This window comes from Acartia tonsa, chromosome 7 (assembly GCF_053477335.1).
Source record: "Acartia tonsa isolate MP-2025a chromosome 7, ASM5347733v1, whole genome shotgun sequence".
NCBI classification, from domain to species: Eukaryota; Metazoa; Arthropoda; class Copepoda; order Calanoida; family Acartiidae; genus Acartia; species Acartia tonsa.
The window spans coordinates 11,668,028-11,688,672 of record NC_137266.1 but is presented as its reverse complement, the minus strand read 5'-3'; the positions used below and the strand labels follow the sequence as shown (position 1 = coordinate 11,688,672).

At 33.7% G+C, this 20,645-nt stretch overlaps 2 protein-coding genes across 2 annotated transcripts in view; one reads left to right on the top strand and one right to left on the bottom strand.

Moving 5' to 3' along the window:
• LOC145324829 (opioid-binding protein/cell adhesion molecule-like) overlaps window positions 1–20,645 on the top strand; it is a 130,319-nt gene that overhangs the window by 96,204 nt on the left and 13,470 nt on the right. The window contains exon 11 of the mRNA XM_080167505.1: window positions 17,281–17,385. Coding sequence (XP_080023631.1) covers window positions 17,281–17,385 — 105 coding nt within the window. The remainder of the gene's footprint in view (window positions 1–17,280; window positions 17,386–20,645) is intronic.
• On the bottom strand, window positions 8,253–9,683 carry LOC145324126 (uncharacterized). Its single transcript, XM_080166751.1, has 2 exons — window positions 9,132–9,683; window positions 8,253–8,867 (listed from the first exon to the last, which is right to left on the bottom strand). The coding sequence occupies exons 1-2, from the start codon at window positions 9,252–9,254 to the stop codon at window positions 8,571–8,573; spliced, it is 420 nt and encodes a 139-aa protein (XP_080022877.1). The 5' UTR covers window positions 9,255–9,683; the 3' UTR covers window positions 8,253–8,570.

The following is a 20,645-nucleotide window of genomic DNA, read 5'->3' as shown; positions in this document are numbered from 1 at the left end:
AATGGAGATTTATCGCTTCATAAAAAGACGAACAACACCAACTACTCACATGACAGGGATACAAGAATGAACAGAGACAAACAACCTGCTAAAGTTGCCGCTACGTCAAGCTATTATAAAAGGCCAACAGTTAGAGAAGTTACTGCTAAACCAGCTTATCCTAAAACCTACAACAGAGAAAACAGGGATAATAGAGATAGGCAACCACAAAAGAACACTAAACAAGATTATCATATCTCCTATGGTACATCCAATAAGCGCTACTGCGGTGCATGTGGTCAAAACTCCCACAAAATATCCGATGGATGCAGACTACTGTGTGATGACCAAGGACGACAATATCAAACAGCACTAACATCCAGATACTGCCCAAGCTGTCACAAGAAGTATGGCAAAGACCTATACCACGCGCAACACCTATGCCCTGGACGACCAGCAATGATGGAACTGTACCATAGTGGCAAAGTAAGACCTGGTGGTGTGTTTAGACAGGCATATGAAGAATGGGTTGAGGCCAAAGCCAATGGACAATCCAAGGAGCGTGGCAGAACAGGTAGAGTTAACGCTATCACCGTTCGAATGGATCCAAATGACCCCAAGATTTTAGCGGTCGATAGTTCTGCAGCTATCATGGATGAAAATAGGAAAATGTACCTGAACTGTTCTGGCTGTATGTCAAATGGAAACTACGATGTATACATGACAGCTTTGTTTGACTCAGCAGCAGACAGAAATATCATGTCAACCAGCTATTTTGGTATGTTATTTGGAGTACAACAAAATGAGGTTAAGAACCATCTGGAAAAGAGTGACATGGTTCTTGTCAGCTATTCTGGACACAAAATCCCAGTAGCTGGAGAGATAACTCTCATGATTCGTCTCACACAATTCTCAGGCATCTATAGACCAGTACCATTTATGATTGTACCTGAGGAACACAAGAATGTCACACCTATGATCATTGGAATGAACGGCATTAGGAATCTCCAATTAGGGTTGACTTTCGTTGCGGATAACCACCCGCCGGCACCATATCTATACTCTATGTTCCATCCTGGGAGAGTACTAGATAGCCTGTTCTGTTCTGATTATGAGTTACAACTCTGCACAGGGACAATAGACAAAATTGACCCTAATGAAACTCAGACTATAGAAATGAACATCAACCATTTCTTCAACTTAGCTCCCGGAACAAAAGTCATTCTCAGCGATGACCACATTGCAAATGATAGAAATGGAGGAATTAAAATTCAACCTGGACAAACGCAACTGACTGTCAACAACCGAGGACAACTTAGTGGAAGAGCAATGATAACAAATGTCACTGAACATGCAATCACTAACACTGTTATCACCGGATACTTGGAACCAAGCAACCAATTTGTAGTCAAGGAGATCACCACAGGCTTTGACTTTACGCAATCATTCCTACACAATGTATCTGTGACAACTGAGCTAGATGAGATTGTACAAGCCCTGGAGCGACACGCAGAAAAAGATACGGCTCCAGCCATCAATCAGATCTCACTAGACACCAGAAACCATTCAGTTCAACTCTTATAGCTACCAAAATACAGCGCCATCAATCTGGTAGAACGATCTTTTCCTTTAGCTGATGGATATATACCGAATCCTACAGCTATAAACAATGACACTCCAGTACCAGGAGTAGCCTTATCTGACTACCGTTCTAATATTGATGAAATTCTAACTACACCAGATCCTGAAAAGAATAAACTCTTTGAGAATAGTGATGACGTTATTGAACTTGGCTTAAAACATATAGCTGAATCTGATAACCTCATGGACTATGTAACAGAACCTACTGGCTACAGTGTGCCTAAGGATCAGTTTGTTAAACCAGAGGATCTTGTGGTGCTGTCAGACTATCCACCAGAGGTAAGACATTATATAGAGGACATATTCCTAAAATCTTACCCTGATATCATATCTACACATTCTACTGACAGAGGTAACATGAGTAAATATCTAGGCAATTATACAATTAGACTAAAACCTGGTCAAACTTTACCCCAGCATAAGAAATTATATTATTTATCACCCGTAGAAAAAATGCAAATGCAATCTATCTTAGAGTTTTTGTTAAAGAACGGCACCATTGAAAGAGCTAATTTGGATGGGGATTCCTATAACAACTATGCAAGCCCAGCATATCTGATTCCAAAGTCGGATCAGGGGAGCTGTCCTCGTTTAATTGTAAATTTTCAACAATTGAATCCATGTCTGCAATCTGAACCTGCACTGCTACCCACAGCAGAAAATTTGATTCAGTCTCTAAGGGACAAATTTGTGCACAGTAGTAGTGACATGGCTAACGCCTTTCATAGTATAACGCTAGAACCTTCTTGCAGAGACCTAACATTGTTTGCAACCCCCTTAGGAGCTTTTAGACATGCATCCTTACCAACCGGCATTAAGACTTCACCTGAAAGTCTATCACGCTTTATGGAAAAGATATTACACTGGGAATTGGTTTATGATGATAGTGGTAATGTTGTAATGGAAGGTGATTTAGCCAAGATGGTATACTCACCTATCCCAGAAGTCCAACACATTTACGATGATTTCATTGTCTCAACTGAACTAGCTAAAACTAGATCAGAATCATTGAATATACATTTTAAAATTTTGAAGAAAGTTATGGGGAGAATACACACGCATAAAGGAAAGATTAGTTTAAAGAAATCACAACTTTTTAAAAGTAGGGTAAATTTCTTTGGGTTCTTCATTTCACATAATTATTGCTGTGTAGATCAAAGGCGAGTACAAAAACTCCTAAATATTCCCATGCCTACTGATATTACTATAATGAGATCTTTTATGGGAGTACTACAAAGTATGCATAAACATTTAAGATTTGATATTATGGCTCCTACACATATTCTAACTTCACTTACTTCTACTAGAATAGGTAAAACTTTTGTCCCAACTCCAGAACAAAGACAAGCATTCGAAGACATTAAGAAAGCTTTAGCTTCAGGACCAATTTTTAGCAAATTAGTTAACTTATCTGCACCTAAGATTATCTTATCAGACGCAGCCGGCACCTCAACTGGCTCATATTCGGCAGTCTTAGCGCAAATAGTGACACCAGAATTACAGGCTAAAACCCTACCCCCTGGGCTAAATTTCGATGACCCTGTACACCATGTTATTTATGATAATAGATTACCAATTTTACCCCTACCTTTGCAGAATGAAGGTGAAAACATTAAGGATTATGCGAAGCGTATGTCTGAAGATGGACCACCTGAGTTTGAATATTTGGCTAGTAAAACTTTGGGCTATCCTGAAGACACTGTACACAATAGTCTCGGGATATCTTTACAATTGCTTCTAGAACTAAATAAAGTTCAAACACCTTTGACCACTATCCTGCAAAGAGCATCAAAAATTATACGTTCTACGATGTTGAGACAAAAGTATATTCAATTTGTATTTAATAATGATAGGGATAAATTCTTAGAATTTATTCGCAAACTAGAGCATGGATATGTATATCTAGATCCGCAACAACTCATATTTGAAGCTCTTAGTGTAGCTATGTACCGTCCTGTGATAGTTATCACAAATATAGAGGGTGTCAAACCTGTCACTCAACACTGTTCAGACAAAACAAAACCCCCTTTTGTATTTTTACTATATGGACACAAAGAGCAACACATAGTAAGACCCGCAATGGTTTCATCAACCAATAGCTTTAATTTAAAATCTTTAGCGTCTATGTTTGAAATTATCGCATACACCTCAAAGAAAATTACCGTTGCTGAGTCAAGATTACATATCATAGACATTGAAATCCTAGGAATTATTTATGCAGCAAACTCGTTTAGAACTCTAATAGGTCCAAGCTGTGAATGTACTTTGTTAACAGACGCAAAGTGTGCTTATTATCTCTTTAATCCTAAAGCATTAACAGCCGTTAATAAATTGAAGAGATGGAATACCACTCTGTTGACTCTAATACCGAAGTTAACAATGTCTTTCTTAAGAGGAGAAGACAATTTGGCAGATTTCTTAACAAGGGCATATAAGGCTACTTTACCAAGCATTAAAAAGGTAGCCCTACCTAAGTTTGTTAAATCTGGGTTTGAAGATAACTTACCCCAATATAAAGTTTGGACTATTGAGGAATGGACACAGTTCATTATGGATAACCCCGACTATTTGGGTTATGATGAACAACCCCCACAGCCAAAGCAACAAAAACCCAAAATCACCATAAATTCACTTGCCGCAGAACATAGAGTTATAGGCAAAGTACTAAGACCTTTGGAAATCCTAAAAGAAAAGATTAGTATAGAAAATATAATTGCAAACCAAAAAGAGGAATACTCTGATATTTACACACGTTGTCTAACCTCTAAATCAAATACCTACACTTATAAAAGACAGAACTACGAACTTAAGGACACGATTTTGTTCACAAAAGTAAAAGGAGATTTAAAGGTTTATCTCCCAACCAAACTATTACCAGTATTAGTATGCTATACTCATCTTTTGTTAGTACATAGTGGAGAAATTAAAATGCTTTTGAATATGCAAAATTTCTTCCACCCTAACCTTAAGAAATATGTTAGAAATTACACTAGATCTTGTTTAAATTGTCAACTTCAAAATTCATCTACAAAACTAGAACAAGTAGGAACTTATAGTACAATTTCAAGACCTTTTGAATGTGTAAGTATTGACTATATACAATCCTTGCCACCATATCGTAGTTATAACCATATCCTCACTATAGTCTGCCAACTAACAGGAATGATTCTTGCATATCCCATGAAATCACTCACATCCCGTGAATTTATAAACAAATTCATGTTTTATTTCTATCCTAATTTCTCCCCCAGACAAATATTGTGCGACAATGCAAAATCATTCTTAGATAAGCAAAATTTAATATTCTTTGCTTCTATTGGCATCCGAGTTTTGTATTCTACTGCGTACTTTTCACCCTCTAAAGGATTGGTGGAAGCTAGCAACAAAGTAATAAAATGGCCAATCATTAAAATTTTGGCGCAAGACTCAAAAACCTCATGGGTATATCTACTACCGTTAATAGTCCGACAATATAATTGCACTAAAATACCAAAAACTGGATTCTCACCCATGGAATTATTATTCGGGACACGTAGCTCCCTGTCTAAATTGTTCTTTGGAGCAATAAAACCGGATGAATATCACCCTGAAATAGCACGCACAGAAGCTTATGTGCAAGACCTCTCAGACGGTATACAAGAAAACTTGGACATTTCAGCAAAAGCTATTGAAAAGGGAAGGGAGGCAAGACTAAAGTATATTAACAAAACCCGCATACACAAACAATTTGATATAGGAGATCTTGTCTTGGTTAGAAATAACACTATTACACCTGGTGTTAACCCCAATCTTAGACCTATCTATCATATTTCACCCTATAGAGTTCTAGATGTAAGCCCTAACAGTTGCACGCTTGAAAGAATTTCTGACAAGAAGACTGAAATATTTAAATACTCTTTCAACGAAATCAAAAAGTTCAAGCCAATTGACGAACATTTTGACACCCTCCCAGAGGAAATAAGGGATATTATCACAAAGCCTTATAATAAACTCACAAATCAAGAGATAGCCACATTAGTTAAAAATGACACACTTCCGCTTATATTTCCGGTTAATTCAAAAGATCCACAACCAGGAATACGCGCACACTCACCCTTAGAAACACGAAAAGAAGCGTCACAAAATAAGAAACCATTAGATTCTGATTCGGACATAGAGGACTCAAGTGACGACGAGGACATGACACTCGATTCCGTATTTATTACCGGAGGTCGACGACTTAGGAAAATAAATGATAGACATGTCAGATTTCGGAATGGCACAAGTTCACAACCATAATTTACATTTCCATTTACCCTGTAAACTTGTGAACAATATGATAATATGTTATTTTAATCTGATAACTAAGTTATCATATTCATGTAAATTTTCCCACTCAAGGTTATATATTCAGTGGTAAAATATACATCTTTTCTCTTCAACGGGGAGACCAACTATATGCAATATACGTCGACTAAAGAGTCGATCCCTTCAAAAACACTTACATAAAACAAATTTTTGCATATAGAGAGTTTTGAATCTGTATAGGCAAACAGAGTCAAACAATTGATACAGATTGTACATAAATGCGAATATTACAAATGTTAAATACGCACCCTAAAATATACACAAAAACTATTTAAAACATTTAATACAAATTGTACAAAGTGCACAAACATAGCAGTACTAATAGGCAACCTATATATATTCGCCTTGAATCATGATGAGTTGATTAGTTATTAGAAACTATAACCACTCTACATACAAAAAAAATATGTCAAAAACTTTAATTATAACTTCGGACAGGAAACGCCCACTCAGAATTTTAGTAGTAGTAAACAATAACGATAACTTAAATTTTACCCTGAAATTGAGTCAGTTTACTATAACATATCCACAAGTGAGGAAATCACCAACCTTGTGAAGTACTACAGTTATCACATAACACGTAAGTCTTAACAGAATATTTTACAAAAGTTATAAAATGCAAACTAGATTCCGAAAGCCTATGCCTAGATCACAACGGGTTCTACATGAGACCTTCGCAAACCTAGTAGAATATTGTTATAACTTGCTTACGATGATTAAAGAAATGTTAGCGTTTAAAATTAGTTGTGGAATCAGCCAACCTAGTCGTATTGTACGATACTTGCACTGTCGTATACTTAGAAACACTTATAGAGACGCATACAACCGTTTGGTTATACGGTATAGACAGCAAGAGTATAGAAACCGACAGACTATAACAGACGAATTACGGGCAGTAGCACGCCAAATAGAGAATCTGAGAGACACAGTCCTTCTTATTTCTGGTCATTGTACTCTCCCCACTATCCACGAAGAGTAAACTAGATTACAACTGATTCTTATAATCTGAGTTCTAAACAAAGACGTACGGACGTATCCTAACGATATAAAAGTTTTGCATATGATAAAACCTCTTGTACATATGTGTATTGATGTAAAATATTTATATTCTCATATATCTCTATGTAATTATTGAAAACGATAGGAAATTAATCGCATAAATCATAGTAGAGATATCAAAAAGAACATAACAAGAAAGTTTGTTATTTATACAAGTTATCATAAACCAAGTGAATGTAAGCTAAACTAAGCACCTTGCAAAAATAAACTTTAATTATGTATCTAACTAAATTAAGGAACAGACAATAATACTTATAGAGTAGCTACGTAAACGGGAGTTGTACACAATAAATACTAAATCAGTAAATAACAAGTGTATACGCTACTTAAAATTGCTATATTTATTTAAAACAAAAGTAAATAATCTTTAGAATGGTATAAAAATTTTGACAAATATTTTTCTTTGGTGAAAACTAAAATTTAAATCAATTTTGAAAACAGAACATAAATTTTTATTTTTACAGTATTGGGAAAACATTACGATAGTAAGAAGTTTTCTGACAATTTAACATCTTAGTTAATATAATTTGGACACAAGCTGTACATTGGCACATAATAAAACTTCGAGATTGCTAATACGATTAATCAAACGCTAAATGTTGAATTCGTTCATATAAAAAGCGCATAGCCTAACAACAAGCCAATGTGAGCACAAAAAAAAAATTTTTTTTAGCTCTACTTGTTGGAATTCAGACTTAGTTTTAAATCCAAAGGGACATAAGAACATTTTACCTTGAGACTTTAAACTTTATGACTATTGTATCGAAATTTAAAAGGGGAAAACCTTTTATTCTAAGCCTTACTAATTAAATAAAACTTCCTTAATGAGATCATCCAATCAATGATATTACTTTAATTACTTGAGTTACAAACAGCCTTTACATGAGTTCTCTTAAAAATACTTGAATAAGCGTATTTAAATGATTTTGTCTAAACGTCAGTCTTTCGGTCTACTTAGATATTGTTTTACAAAAAAAAATATATATATGCTATTTACAAGTCCTCTCTATATCACAGCACAATTAAAATTCACGATTAATGCACAGGGATGGATATAAATGAAATTTAGAGAAAAGGTACTGAGTTGCGAGTTCGATTAAATATCTATATATACATGACCCTTACAAGCTAACAAGAATGAATATACTGCGATATAAGGCTGCAATTACCGTTATTAATATACTATTGAAAAGAAAAAGGATTAGTTCATTTACGAAGACAGTAATTAAGAATTGAATGAAGTTTTAAAAATTATGGGCATAAAGAAAATACAACCTTATAATCATTTCCTTACATACTAAATATCCTTACAGACTAAACATATATGTACATAATATAATGGCAGAAGTGTAAATTAATGTTTGGTTTTGTACAGTATAAAGAGTCATAATGTCTAATAACAAAAGTCTTTAATTCATAGTGATTACTATTTTGACTAGTTACATAAGAATAGAAAATCTGTAAATTTAGTCACATGTTGTCTAAAACTGGTCATTGTCTTAAAATTTGTATGTCATAGTTTCAACCAAGCTAACAGCGCCACTTCACGGCGTGCGTTTAGGGAACATGGGACCCCGACGTCGAGGGACTCCCTCGACGCCGGAATCCTCTGTCCTGTTGTTATCTGAGGAATGCGTAGCTGAGTTGAAGCTACTCTCCGCTGATGTTATCTCTTCCAAGATAGCAGGCGTTGGAGTACGCATGGAGCGGCGCAAACGTTCTAAACTGAGGACCCGCAGTGGAGTGGGATACTCGATTTCATCAGTCACCGCATTAAATCGAATCGGCGGAAGATCGGGGTCCTCGATATCGTCAACCAGTGGAACTAAACTGGCCGCATCCTAAAATTAAGAAAAGGGACGTTATTAGACAACCATATTAATAAAATGTTCACAAGAAAATTTATCAACGTTAATCCATATATGATTATGAGTCAATTTTACTAATACTTTATCTAAAATATTGCTATTAACTATTAGGAAGAAATTACACCATAGTTAAAGTAAAGTTATTGTCTAAAAGCATAGCTAGCTGAGCTAAATAGCCTAGTCTAAGTTACGTAATTTTTGCAGCGAAGAAATATTATAAGAGCTTATCAAACTTACCACAGACAAATCAGCTGCAGAAGGAGATTCAATGCGACTTAAGCACATAATAGAGCTCAAGGAAGAGCTGTCGCTGGATACCTCAGCTGTCCTCTCAGAGCTGACTCGATTACACCTCCCCATATTGGTGTAAAATTGTGCCAGGGGGATGGAGTTGGTCGCCTAAAATATAATAGATCTTATTAGTTTAATCGCAATACCAACAACGAGTCTAGGAAAATCAGGAAATGAGAATGCCTAAAATCCTGTAAAGCTATATGATTAGGTAGCAAGTCAACCCACTTTATACTAGAATTAAAATCTTAGATCGGTTCAAAAATGCTTATGCAACCATACATTTTAAGATTAATATTCTACCAATAAAAGAATTTTAGTTGCAAATACCTCTAGATACGTGTACAAATATACAGCCTCTTTCTGAAAATTAATAGAAAACTAAAGCATGGACACTTACATGTAAACGCTCTGTTTGATCCACAATCAACGGACGGAAGCCAGGACTTCCCGTCGAGGTTTCCAAGCCCACAGGCACACTTCTTCCAGTAATCCGATCCTCAGGGGCAGACAAACAGTGTACGGCGAACAGGCCAATTCTGGACCTCACTTCTGCTGGAGTCGATGGACTAGCAGAGGGAGCCTAAAACAAAAGGAAAACATTAAAGTCTTGATCTAACATTTAAACCCCAATGAGAAACGTACGGCACGAGCAAACTCTTAACTTTCCCAGAGGGAAATAATATTAGGTTGCTACTTAAGATTTTAGTAAATGTTAACTGGTATCTCAACTTAATTGCGGTAACCGAGCAGATTTCTCTGGCGACATAAAACGACGACAAACGGTGAGCGATATATATGGAAGAGCCGAAAGTCAATGTTGAGGAAGTGAGAATAGGACAGAACAACCATACACCAACATGATGCTTTATTAGACAAAACGGGTGGCTAGAAGAAATTATACAAAACAAAAAAAAAGAAATATACAACAGAAGAAAACTCACCTGTGTATCCGACAGAATATCATCAGTCTCAGAGGACGCGGCTTCATACATGGTGCCCGACGGCTCCGCAGTTGGCGACATAGCCCCAGCTCTAGTCCTGTTAGTCCTGTTACTGCAGTGGAGAAGCTCAATGGTCCTGACGCCTATGTTTCGGAGGCGCGTACATACATCTCTTATCCAGCGAGCCAGCGACCTGTCTGAGGTGTTGTCAACACGTGTGAGAGTCTCAAGCCCTACAGCGCCGAAGAAGACCACTATAAGAGCACATGAAAACAAGCCAAACCCCAACAACATGTTAATTAAGCCATCCATGTTGAAGGTGTCCAGACTCGTCTTCTGGTCTCTCCCCAACTCGGCAGACCCAGAATCACCTCCGGCAACATCGTCACCAATGTCACCGCAGGAGTTCTGCATCACCGAATTGAGGAGAGACCAGATGATTTGTATCGTTCTACTAAGCATCAGTGAGAGATGCTCGTTGCCGAACATCTCCCCTTGATCCCTTTCGGACTCTACAGTACTTGTGCCCCCATAGTCATCGACATCAGCAAGGCTTGGCATCCCAGACTGGTCGCTGTACACTGAACTCGAGTCGTCTAAGGAATTTTCAAGAAACGAGGAATTGGCGAGAGTGGCCGCAGCCGCCCTCATTGATTCCTCGAATCTTTCCTTAATATTCTGATGCGCGTCCAGGCTGTCAGGCACATACATTATGAGCGAATGTAAATTTAAAATAAGAGGACTAGTGATTCTGAAAGGCAATATAGTAAAGTTAATTTTATGAAAAAGACTGTACACACGAATAATTCTTTTGTATTTTAAGCAACTATGGTTGAACCTCCTAACCATTAAAACTTTGATTTATCATCTAAAAGTAAAATTCTTTAAATTAAAGAATATGTAATTAATTTTACATGATTCAATGCTTGAAAATAGCTATCGTTAAGCTATTCAAACATTAAAAACTTTATTTTATTAGATTCAATTAAGTTAAAGAATATGTAATTAATCTTACATGATTCAACGCTTAAAAATAGCTATCGTTAAGCTATTTAAACATTAAAACTTTGTTTTATTAGACTCAATTAAGTTAAAGAATATGTAATTAGTTTTACATGATTCAACGCTTAAAAATAGCTATCGCTGAGCTATCAAAAACATATTCATTATGATGTATCAAGCAGTTAAAACTTATGTACTAGCTAAATCTGAATATCTTCAATGATGTTTTAAAACACTTTAGATAAAGCTAGCTAAATATAATTTTTGTAAGCGACCATTTTTTTTATATAATATAGTTGAGTTATTCGTAACGTAAATAATCTATCAATTAACGTCATTATAATTGAATTACGTAAAAAGAAAATCTTATTTTTAAACCTATAGTAAAATTGTTTTAGAAGATTTGAATCAGGACTCAAATAAGTTTTGATTACACAAAGGGAACCCTATAATCAAAAGTTAAAACGAGTAGAATGATGGAATATATCTGTGTCATTATAAGTTTTGTTTACGATGAACGAATTTAACTTTAGCAGACGGAAAACATAAACAAAACAAGGTACGTCAATTTACTTGCTGACTCAGATATGTCCTATCAAAACTACAAATATTATATAGAACAAAATTGTCATATATTGAAGATGTACCCATACTGCTTCAAACCCACTTTCGTTTAAAATACAGTGATAAAGGTCTTATCGACGAAGAAAAAATAAGATTCTTAAGTCTTAAATAATGGCTAACGAATGTAATAATGGGCACATCAACAATCTATAACATAAAAACATTCATATAAAACAAACGGGTTACTATATTTTATCACTTTTATATAAATTCTCTTGGAATTTAGCGGTAAAATTAAACACTCGAACGCAAGCTCCGCTCGCAAGGACAATTATTATATAAATGAGCATAATTACTGGGCCGCCAGCTTTTTATAACCTCGCTCAAAGCCAACCCCTATCACTTTTGACCGCCCAAACATAAACAAAGGGTTGACAACTTATTGTTACGTAAAATTTAATTACGGACGTCGAACGATATATTTTATAGATATTAACTTTAAAAGGTACACTTGATAGCGACGTAATGTAAGATATTAGTCTTTAAAATGATTAAAATTTATTCATGTTAAAAATAACATAAATACAGCTAATACCAACAATGGTATAAACCATATGTACATATACAAAATATACAAACAAAGGGTTACCAACTTTTGTTAGTAAAATCTTATATTTTTACATATATACGAGTAATGTAACCAAAGAAAATAATACGATATGTAAATACTAATTGTACTTATACATTTTTATATATAATATTGTTTATATTCAGGAAACAGTTATATTTAACAGAAATAGAGATAACTAACCAATCCATTATAGGTCTATCTGTAACGAAAGAATTTCTAGAATATCCCAGGGATAAAAGGATTAATAAAAGATTATTAAAACTTCTTTTGTTTAGATTACCATAGCCAGGATACCCCAAGGAACCGGTTGGAGCACGCGCACTAACTCTTTTTAGGATCTACCATGGACCAGCCTGGAGATAACCTAGATGATCATGGAGTATTGGAGCCCTACCACCACCCTACCTTGGACGGATTGCGGTTGTGTTCCTGTCAACACCTTGACACAATAGACGAGAACAACAACATCATCACCACACCTGAGTACGATGGATTCTCAGAGAACCTGTCCATCACCATCAGGAATTTCTTGTTAAATACAGCCCTGACTACCAGAGAAGATAGTAGAGTGGAGACCGATAGTAACACCAGCTCCAGCAGCACACTGTCCCTCTCTACCGATGACCTCAACCAACTCTACTATGACCTGGAAAATCACTCAATCACCTTGGACGAGAATGGAAACGAGGTAGCACAAGTGGACGCCCTTGGCTACATATCTACCTCACCCCCAACCTCAACCTACACTTCGAACGAGAGCACTTCACCACCTAGTTCATCATCAGAAGAAGCTGAACTATCCAGAACTACCAACGCAAAAACATTTATTGATGTGACAAAGTTAGATAAAACTAAACCCCTCAAGAAAAGAATGTATTCTATTTGGGAGGTTTATCATCTTGTATACCCAGCTATGAAGATACGCAAATCATACTTTCTTAATGGAAAGCGTATTTAACTTAGCTTGGAATACATTTATAGTTTATTATATATGCCTATATACTGGGACTACTAAATTTTTTTCTTTTTCTCTTTTTTCTTTTTTAACAACTTACCCCCATTGGAGATGCGATCCTCAATTTTCAAATTCTTTGAACGTACATATGAGACTTTTACAGAAATGCTTCGCATCCACAACTATCTATCTATGCTTGATATAAAATCAACACTATATAGATCATATTATGAACCTTTGATTGACACGTGCCCTGCAATTAACTAGTAGCACTCAGGGGCAAGACACAATTACTTTAGCTAGGCCCAAGGCATTATTTGTATCAATTTATACATTCATAGGCCTGTTTCTACCTATATGACACCATATATGGGTAACGAAAGCCTATTCATGGTAATCTATATGTGATTTGCTAATAGTATATGTTTATTAAAGATATTATGTTTATAGTTAATGTAATCATATAAACAACCAGTACATATATGTATGCCTACAACTATGCCTGATTTACGTCACATATTAACACACAGATATTTAATTGCACAGACAAACACTAAAATCCTGGTCCAGAGCTAATGTTATAGCATGTACCTCTTGAATTTATTCAGTTATTTACTAACTCTCCTACCATCAACTTCTCTTTCTGGCTTTAAAAAAGGTAATGACTTAGTTGTTTGGCATGCATTGTAGTTTAAATTTAGGCCCCTTAGTACTTAGCATGAATTGAGCTCAGGCCTTATGTTAGAACTCTAACACTTAGCACAATTCACTGCTTGGGACTTAGGGCACATTTCTGTCCTACTCTACTTATAATTTTAACACTTATCCTGTAAATATTTCCATACTTAACTTATGCACTTGTGATATAAATACACTTTATAAAAACATTTTCCTTCCTTAATACTTAATATACTTATATGATTCTAATCGAATATCAAAACCAACCATTTATTCTTAGGTTAAAGCAACATAATACTTCGCGTGGGTCTTTTGTTGAGCTTCCACCAGCTCAACCAAATTCGTATTATACTTGTGGGAATAGAGGGTTAAGCATTCTAAATAAGCGAACCGACGATGAGAATGTCTATGTGTATTGCATTAAAATTAGGTTTTAGTAGTACTCATAGAAGAGCGGTCTCCATACCTAAATATGGACAAACGCCCCATTCGCACACACATATTGTAAAAAAATACTCTAAAGCTAGCACTAACCTATGTGAAGCTTCCCTAAAAATGGGAACTTAATTGGTTCACAGTTAGCGAGATATTTACGGACAAACGGAATAAAACGTACTTCTTCATATCAGGCCAAGCTATTGTAACAATCAATTCTACAAAAATTCACGAAATCTTTGGAAGTAAGTTTTTTTTAATGTAACTGAAGAGAGGTGGGTAAGAAAGGGAGAAAAAGTGGAAGGGGGTTGTGGGGAAATTTTCCTTTAGAATTGTTTGTCAGAATCACATTCCCTTCACCCTGCTTCATATGATAGTATATACTGAAAATTGACAAACGTTCTTTAAAAGTCAAACTGCTCTAAATTATATAATAAAAAAAATTCAAGTGTGGCTTTAAAACCGATTAATATCCGCTAGTTTCAGCCATACTGAAAACTAATGTATGGCGTCGTATTACAGACAATTATCCACGAATATTGATATAGAAATCATAAAATTAATACCTTTTAGTTGGCCAGGGCCTTCGACTCCTCGTGGCTAACAAATATTTTTAATCGTATATTTTTTTTATTTTAATCAGCGGAAATCTGTCTATAATACGATGCGATAGATAACTATTAAAATGTTTCCCTTTAAATCAAATAAAGTAAATAAATGTATACTTTTTATGTATGTGTTTTATTGATATATTTAACAAGGATGATAGCATTCATAACTAATAGATATTGAAATATTTATTGAATATTTTTTTTAGAATATTTAATCATTTAGTTTTCTAAAACACTACTTTATGCCAGATTTTCGAATAAAATACTAGCAGCTGCGCCCCTAGTATCTAGTTGCTCTATATTCGAAGGGATATGGAAGGGCAGAAAAATAGCCTAAAACCATACCAAGACTTATTTATGAAATTAAAATAGCCTGAAACTATCTCAGTACGCTTAACCGTAATGGAGAACAATATCGGCTCAGCTTTAGCGAGATCCTTTGCAACAGACAAAAAAAGTTTACTACTTTATATAATAGGACAGGCTAAGAAAATCGGCGACTTAGATTTATTGAGTAGCTTTTCTATAAAACACTATTAATAACATATACAAATAATTATATCTATTTTATCTGTTTGTATATTAATTGTATTAGATTGATCCAGCCATTTATCTGTTTTTCCTTATATGTAGATTTTGATTATTGTTTTCATATATCTGTCTATCTAACTATCTATCTATCTATCTATCTATCTATCTATCTATCTATCTATCTATCTATCTATCTATCTATCTATCTATCTATCTATCTATCTATCTATCTATCTATCTATCTATCTATCTATCTATCTATCTATGTATCTATGTATCTATCTATGTATCTATGTATCTATCTATCTATCTATCTATCTATCTATCTATCTATCTATCTATCTATCTATCTATCTATCTATCTATCTATCTATCTATCTATCTATCTATCTATCTATCTATGTATCTATCTATCTATCTATCTATCTATCTATCTATCTATCTATCTATCTATCTATAGATTTTGATTATTGTTTTCATATATCTGTCTATCTGTCTATCTAACTATCTATCTATCTATCTATCTATCTATCTATCTATCTATCTATCTATCTATCTATCTATCTATCTATCTATCTATCTATCTATCTATCTATCTATCTATCTATCTATCTATCTATCTATCTATCTATCTATCTATCTATCTATGTATCTATGTATCTATGTATCTATGTATCTATCTATCTATCTATCTATCTATCTATCTATCTATCTATCTATCTATCTATCTATCTATCTATCTATCTATCTATCTATGTATCTATGTATCTATGTATCTATGTATCTATGTATCTATCTATCTATCTATCTATCTATCTATCTATCTATCTATCTATCTATCTATCTATCTATCTATCTATCTATCTATCTATCTATCTATCTATCTATCTATCTATCTATCTATCTATGTATCTATCTATCTATCTATCTATCTATCTATCTATGTATCTATCTATCTATCTATCTATCTATCTATCTATCTATCTATCTATCTATCTATCTATCTATCTATCTATCTATCTATGTATCTATGTATCTATGTATCTATGTATCTATGTAACTATGTATCTATCTATCTATCTATGTATCTATCTATCTATCTATCTATCTATCTATCTATCTATCTATCTATCTATCTATCTATCTATCTATCTATCTATCTATCTATCTATCTATCTATCTATCTATCTATCTATCTATCTATCTATCTATCTATCTATGTATCTATGTATCTATGTATCTATGTAACTATGTATCTATCTATCTATCTATCTATCTATCTATCTATCTATCTATCTATCTATCTATCTATCTATCTATCTATCTATCTATCTATCTATCTATCTATCTATCTATATATCTATCTATCTATCTATCTATCTATCTATCTATCTATCTATATATCTATCTATCTATCTATCTATCTATCTATCTATCTATCTATCTATCTATCTATCTATCTATCTATCTATGTATCTATGTATCTATGTATCTATGTAACTATGTATCTATCTATCTATCTATCTATCTATCTATCTATCTATCTATCTATCTATCTATCTATCTATCTATCTATCTATCTATCTATCTATCTATCTATCTATCTATCTATCTATCTATCTATCTATCTATCTATCTATCTATCTATCTATCTATCTATCTATCTATCTATCTATCTATCTATCTATCTATCTATCTATCTATCTATGTATCTATCTATCTATCTATCTATCTATCTATCTAGGTGACCTGGTATAAGAACACCATGAAGCTGATGGACGGGCAGAGGATTGTGACCAAACAAGTTGGGAATTCTTATAAGCTTACTATTGAGAATGTAGATGAAAAGGTAAGAGCTGTAGCTACTCTATAACTATATATAACTAACTTTTTCTGTAAATAAAAAATTGTTGTTAAAAAGTTATAAATCAGTAGGTTTTAAATGGGGGATGGAATTTTTGAAAACGGTTATAGAGTTGCTATAATTTCTAAACTATACCTAACTTTTATAGGAGTCATCATGCAAAGTTTGCAATCAATAGGACAATTATAACGTGTATTATTAATGAAAAGAGCTCACCATTCTGACTAGACGGAGATACCTTAATTATAGGAAGCCTCGCTTTGAAAAAAGTAATTACTAGGAATATAGAAACTCTCTTTTTTCAAGAGAGAAAATGTTCTCTCTTTGTTGTAGAAACTTTCTTTTTAAGAGAGAAAACGTCCTCTCTTTGATAAGAGAACATGTCAAATTTGTATTAAGAAGAGTTAAAAATTTCTCCGTTAGAGGTTGCTCTATTTTTAACACAAATCATCTCGATGCAACAAAATATCAACAAATATTCTTTTTTTTAAATTTCTTATTTTTATTAAATGAAATATAATCTTTTTTAAAAGCTAGATTTTAAGGTTGAATTAATTCAAAAACTATTAAAATATGTTGAGGAAATCTATTTTAATGATATCCATAAAATATGAGATGCATTGCTTGTTTGACAAAGCTGTATCAATCACATTTAAACATTTATTTCTGTAGGTGTTTTATCACCTATTCTATTATGATTCAATTATATTATATTATTGACTAGCGGCTACGCCCCTAGAGGCCTCTAGTGGCACTTTAATTGTTTTTATTTATATTCAAAATATAGCTATTTAACGTTTGACGTTTATTTTTCGTTGAACTCTCTTTCTAAAATCGATAAATTAAAAAAAATTTAATTTCTCTAGGGAGGGTAGTGGTACCCTCCCCCAAAATAGTTATAAACCTTCCCGGGACATATGGGAATATACCCTGTTAAGGAGAACCCGATCAGTTCAGTGGTTAGCGAGATCCTTCGGTACAAACACACAGACACACAAACACACAGACACACAAACATCCTGTTACTTTATTATAAGGATTTAAAATTCAATGCTTTTCCCACAAGTGCCCGGTTGGGTACTGATAATTCCTTTAAGTTTTAAAATAAATTGAAAGATGTTTCCCCCTATGTCTAACCTCTGCGGGTGGCCCAAACCCTCCGGGGCCTTTACCTGTGGTTTTTAATCCATAAAGGCTATCTAGTACCCAATATAACCTAACCTAAAAAGAAAAATAACGCTCCTATTACATTAATGTATTGTAAATGATGATTGAGGATTATCAATGTTAAATAGGGCGTTAAAATTTCATGTTTATTTCCATTACGATAAGGTATAATGTAAAAGACTAAGCATCTCTATAATCAATTCTAAATATTTTAGTACGTATTATGTTCTTAAATATCAAAAGTACAGTATATTTATGTTTTCTAATGTTCGTTTGTTCGACTTATTGCTTGAGTTTTGTTTTCATGGATGTTGTCATGCCGATAAATTTATGAACATTATAAGACAAAAAATTGCCCCTTCTGCAGATCAACAAACCAATAAACATTCACTGAAGTCCCCAAAGTTTTTATGCTAACGAATAAGAAATCATAAAACTTTGGGTACTAGTGAAATAAACAGACCATTGTCCCCTCTCTCTCTTTGTTTAAAGATCCACAGTATTAGAAAAACATTGTAATATCAATGAATACACTTACTAACTGTGACAGTTGGATCTGAATTAATGATACCCACACAAGGATAACATCCTCCATAATCAGCGCAGCCTAGCCAGCAATATCAGGGATCTTAAGGGATAAGCCAATAGGCGATAAATTTATATACATCCCCGTTAATGATAAACTAGATTTTTTCTTTGAAGGTTAACATTGGATGAAAAGTTTGGATAATAATAGTTTGGAAACAACCATTAAATATTCAATAAAAGTACTAACAAATAAGATAACGTGATAATTTAACTTTAAGGACCCGCTATAGAAATCACACAATCTAAATTCAATAAGATATTTTAAAAAAATATTGAATCATATGTTATTTTCAAAAAAAAAACAGAAGGGTGGCTTTATATCTGTATGAGAAAAAAACACCAAGAGATGAAATTTTTAGAAAAAGATAACTTTGAAAAATGCTACTTTTTATTTTTTTATGTAGTAATTAAAAAATATCGCTTCATAAAATTTTAACGGCTACGTCCTCAAGAGGCCCCTAGAGGTACTTGAGGAAAGAAAGGGGTGGGGGGAATTTGTCGACTTTCAATTTTAGTTTTGAAAAGAAAAAGTAAAAAAGAGAAAAGAGAAGCTTCACTGTAAACGAGGAGCATATCGGTCAAGCGGTTAGCGAGATTATTCACTACAAACATTATATATGTAAACTGACTAACTGAATAAATTTGTTGCTACGCTTCAAACTGAATGGCAAAATTAATAGATTACATAATAAAACATTTAATATGTGTATGTAAATTGTTTTGCCAAAAAATATAATTATGCATTCGTTAATATCAATTTACTTTACTCAGGAAGGGACAATGGACTGTTTATTACGCTTGTCCCCAAAGTTTTATGACAACTTTGGTGACTTTTAACTAATTTTGATTTGTTCGTTCATCAAGTTGAGTGTCCAAACGTTTTAACCACTAATTGTAATCTACAGAAGGTGTAATATTGTGTATCTTCATTGGGGATGTATATCAATTTATCAGCTTATTTCTTATCCCTTTAGATCCCCGACTTTTACTGGATATAACATTAATGTTATTTCATAAGTAATTATTGCAATTTTGATAATAGGCTGTCTCAAAAATAGGAACATTATATGTAAATCTAGAATGGTTTAGCATACAATTGTCCTGTGAAACGTAAATAGAAATGAATAAATAAGTTTACAGAGGCCACAAAGAATATTTTTTTGCTTTCTATTTGGAGACCTTTATAAAAGTACTGAACACATGGTTTTTTATTACGTTTAATTGTTCTTAACCTATTTTGCTACACTACTTTCCGCGGATAAAAAACTGGGCTAACAAAACCGGATTTAATATTTTACTATACATTTTTTATATTCGTAGATAACTGGATATAATACGATACGATACATGATTTTTTAGTGAGCCTAAGAACCGGTTCTAATCCAGCAAATATTAATTGGTTTCGAATAGGCCAACAATTATTGAACATAATTGTCCTTGTTCCCTGTTAATTGTCAGAATATGTTTAATGACATAGCGGTACAAAAGGT

What these genes read in the sequence shown, in the direction of transcription:
- LOC145324126 (XM_080166751.1), bottom strand. Translation starts at nt 9,254, where the DNA reads ATGGGGAGGTGTAATCGAGTCAGCTCTGAGAGGACAGCTGAGGTATCC. An exon ending in CTGCAGCTGATTTGTCTGTG is followed by an intron (nt 8,868 to 9,131) that starts GTAAGTTTGATA and finishes TCTTAATTTTAG; the next exon opens with GATGCGGCCAGTTTAGTTCC.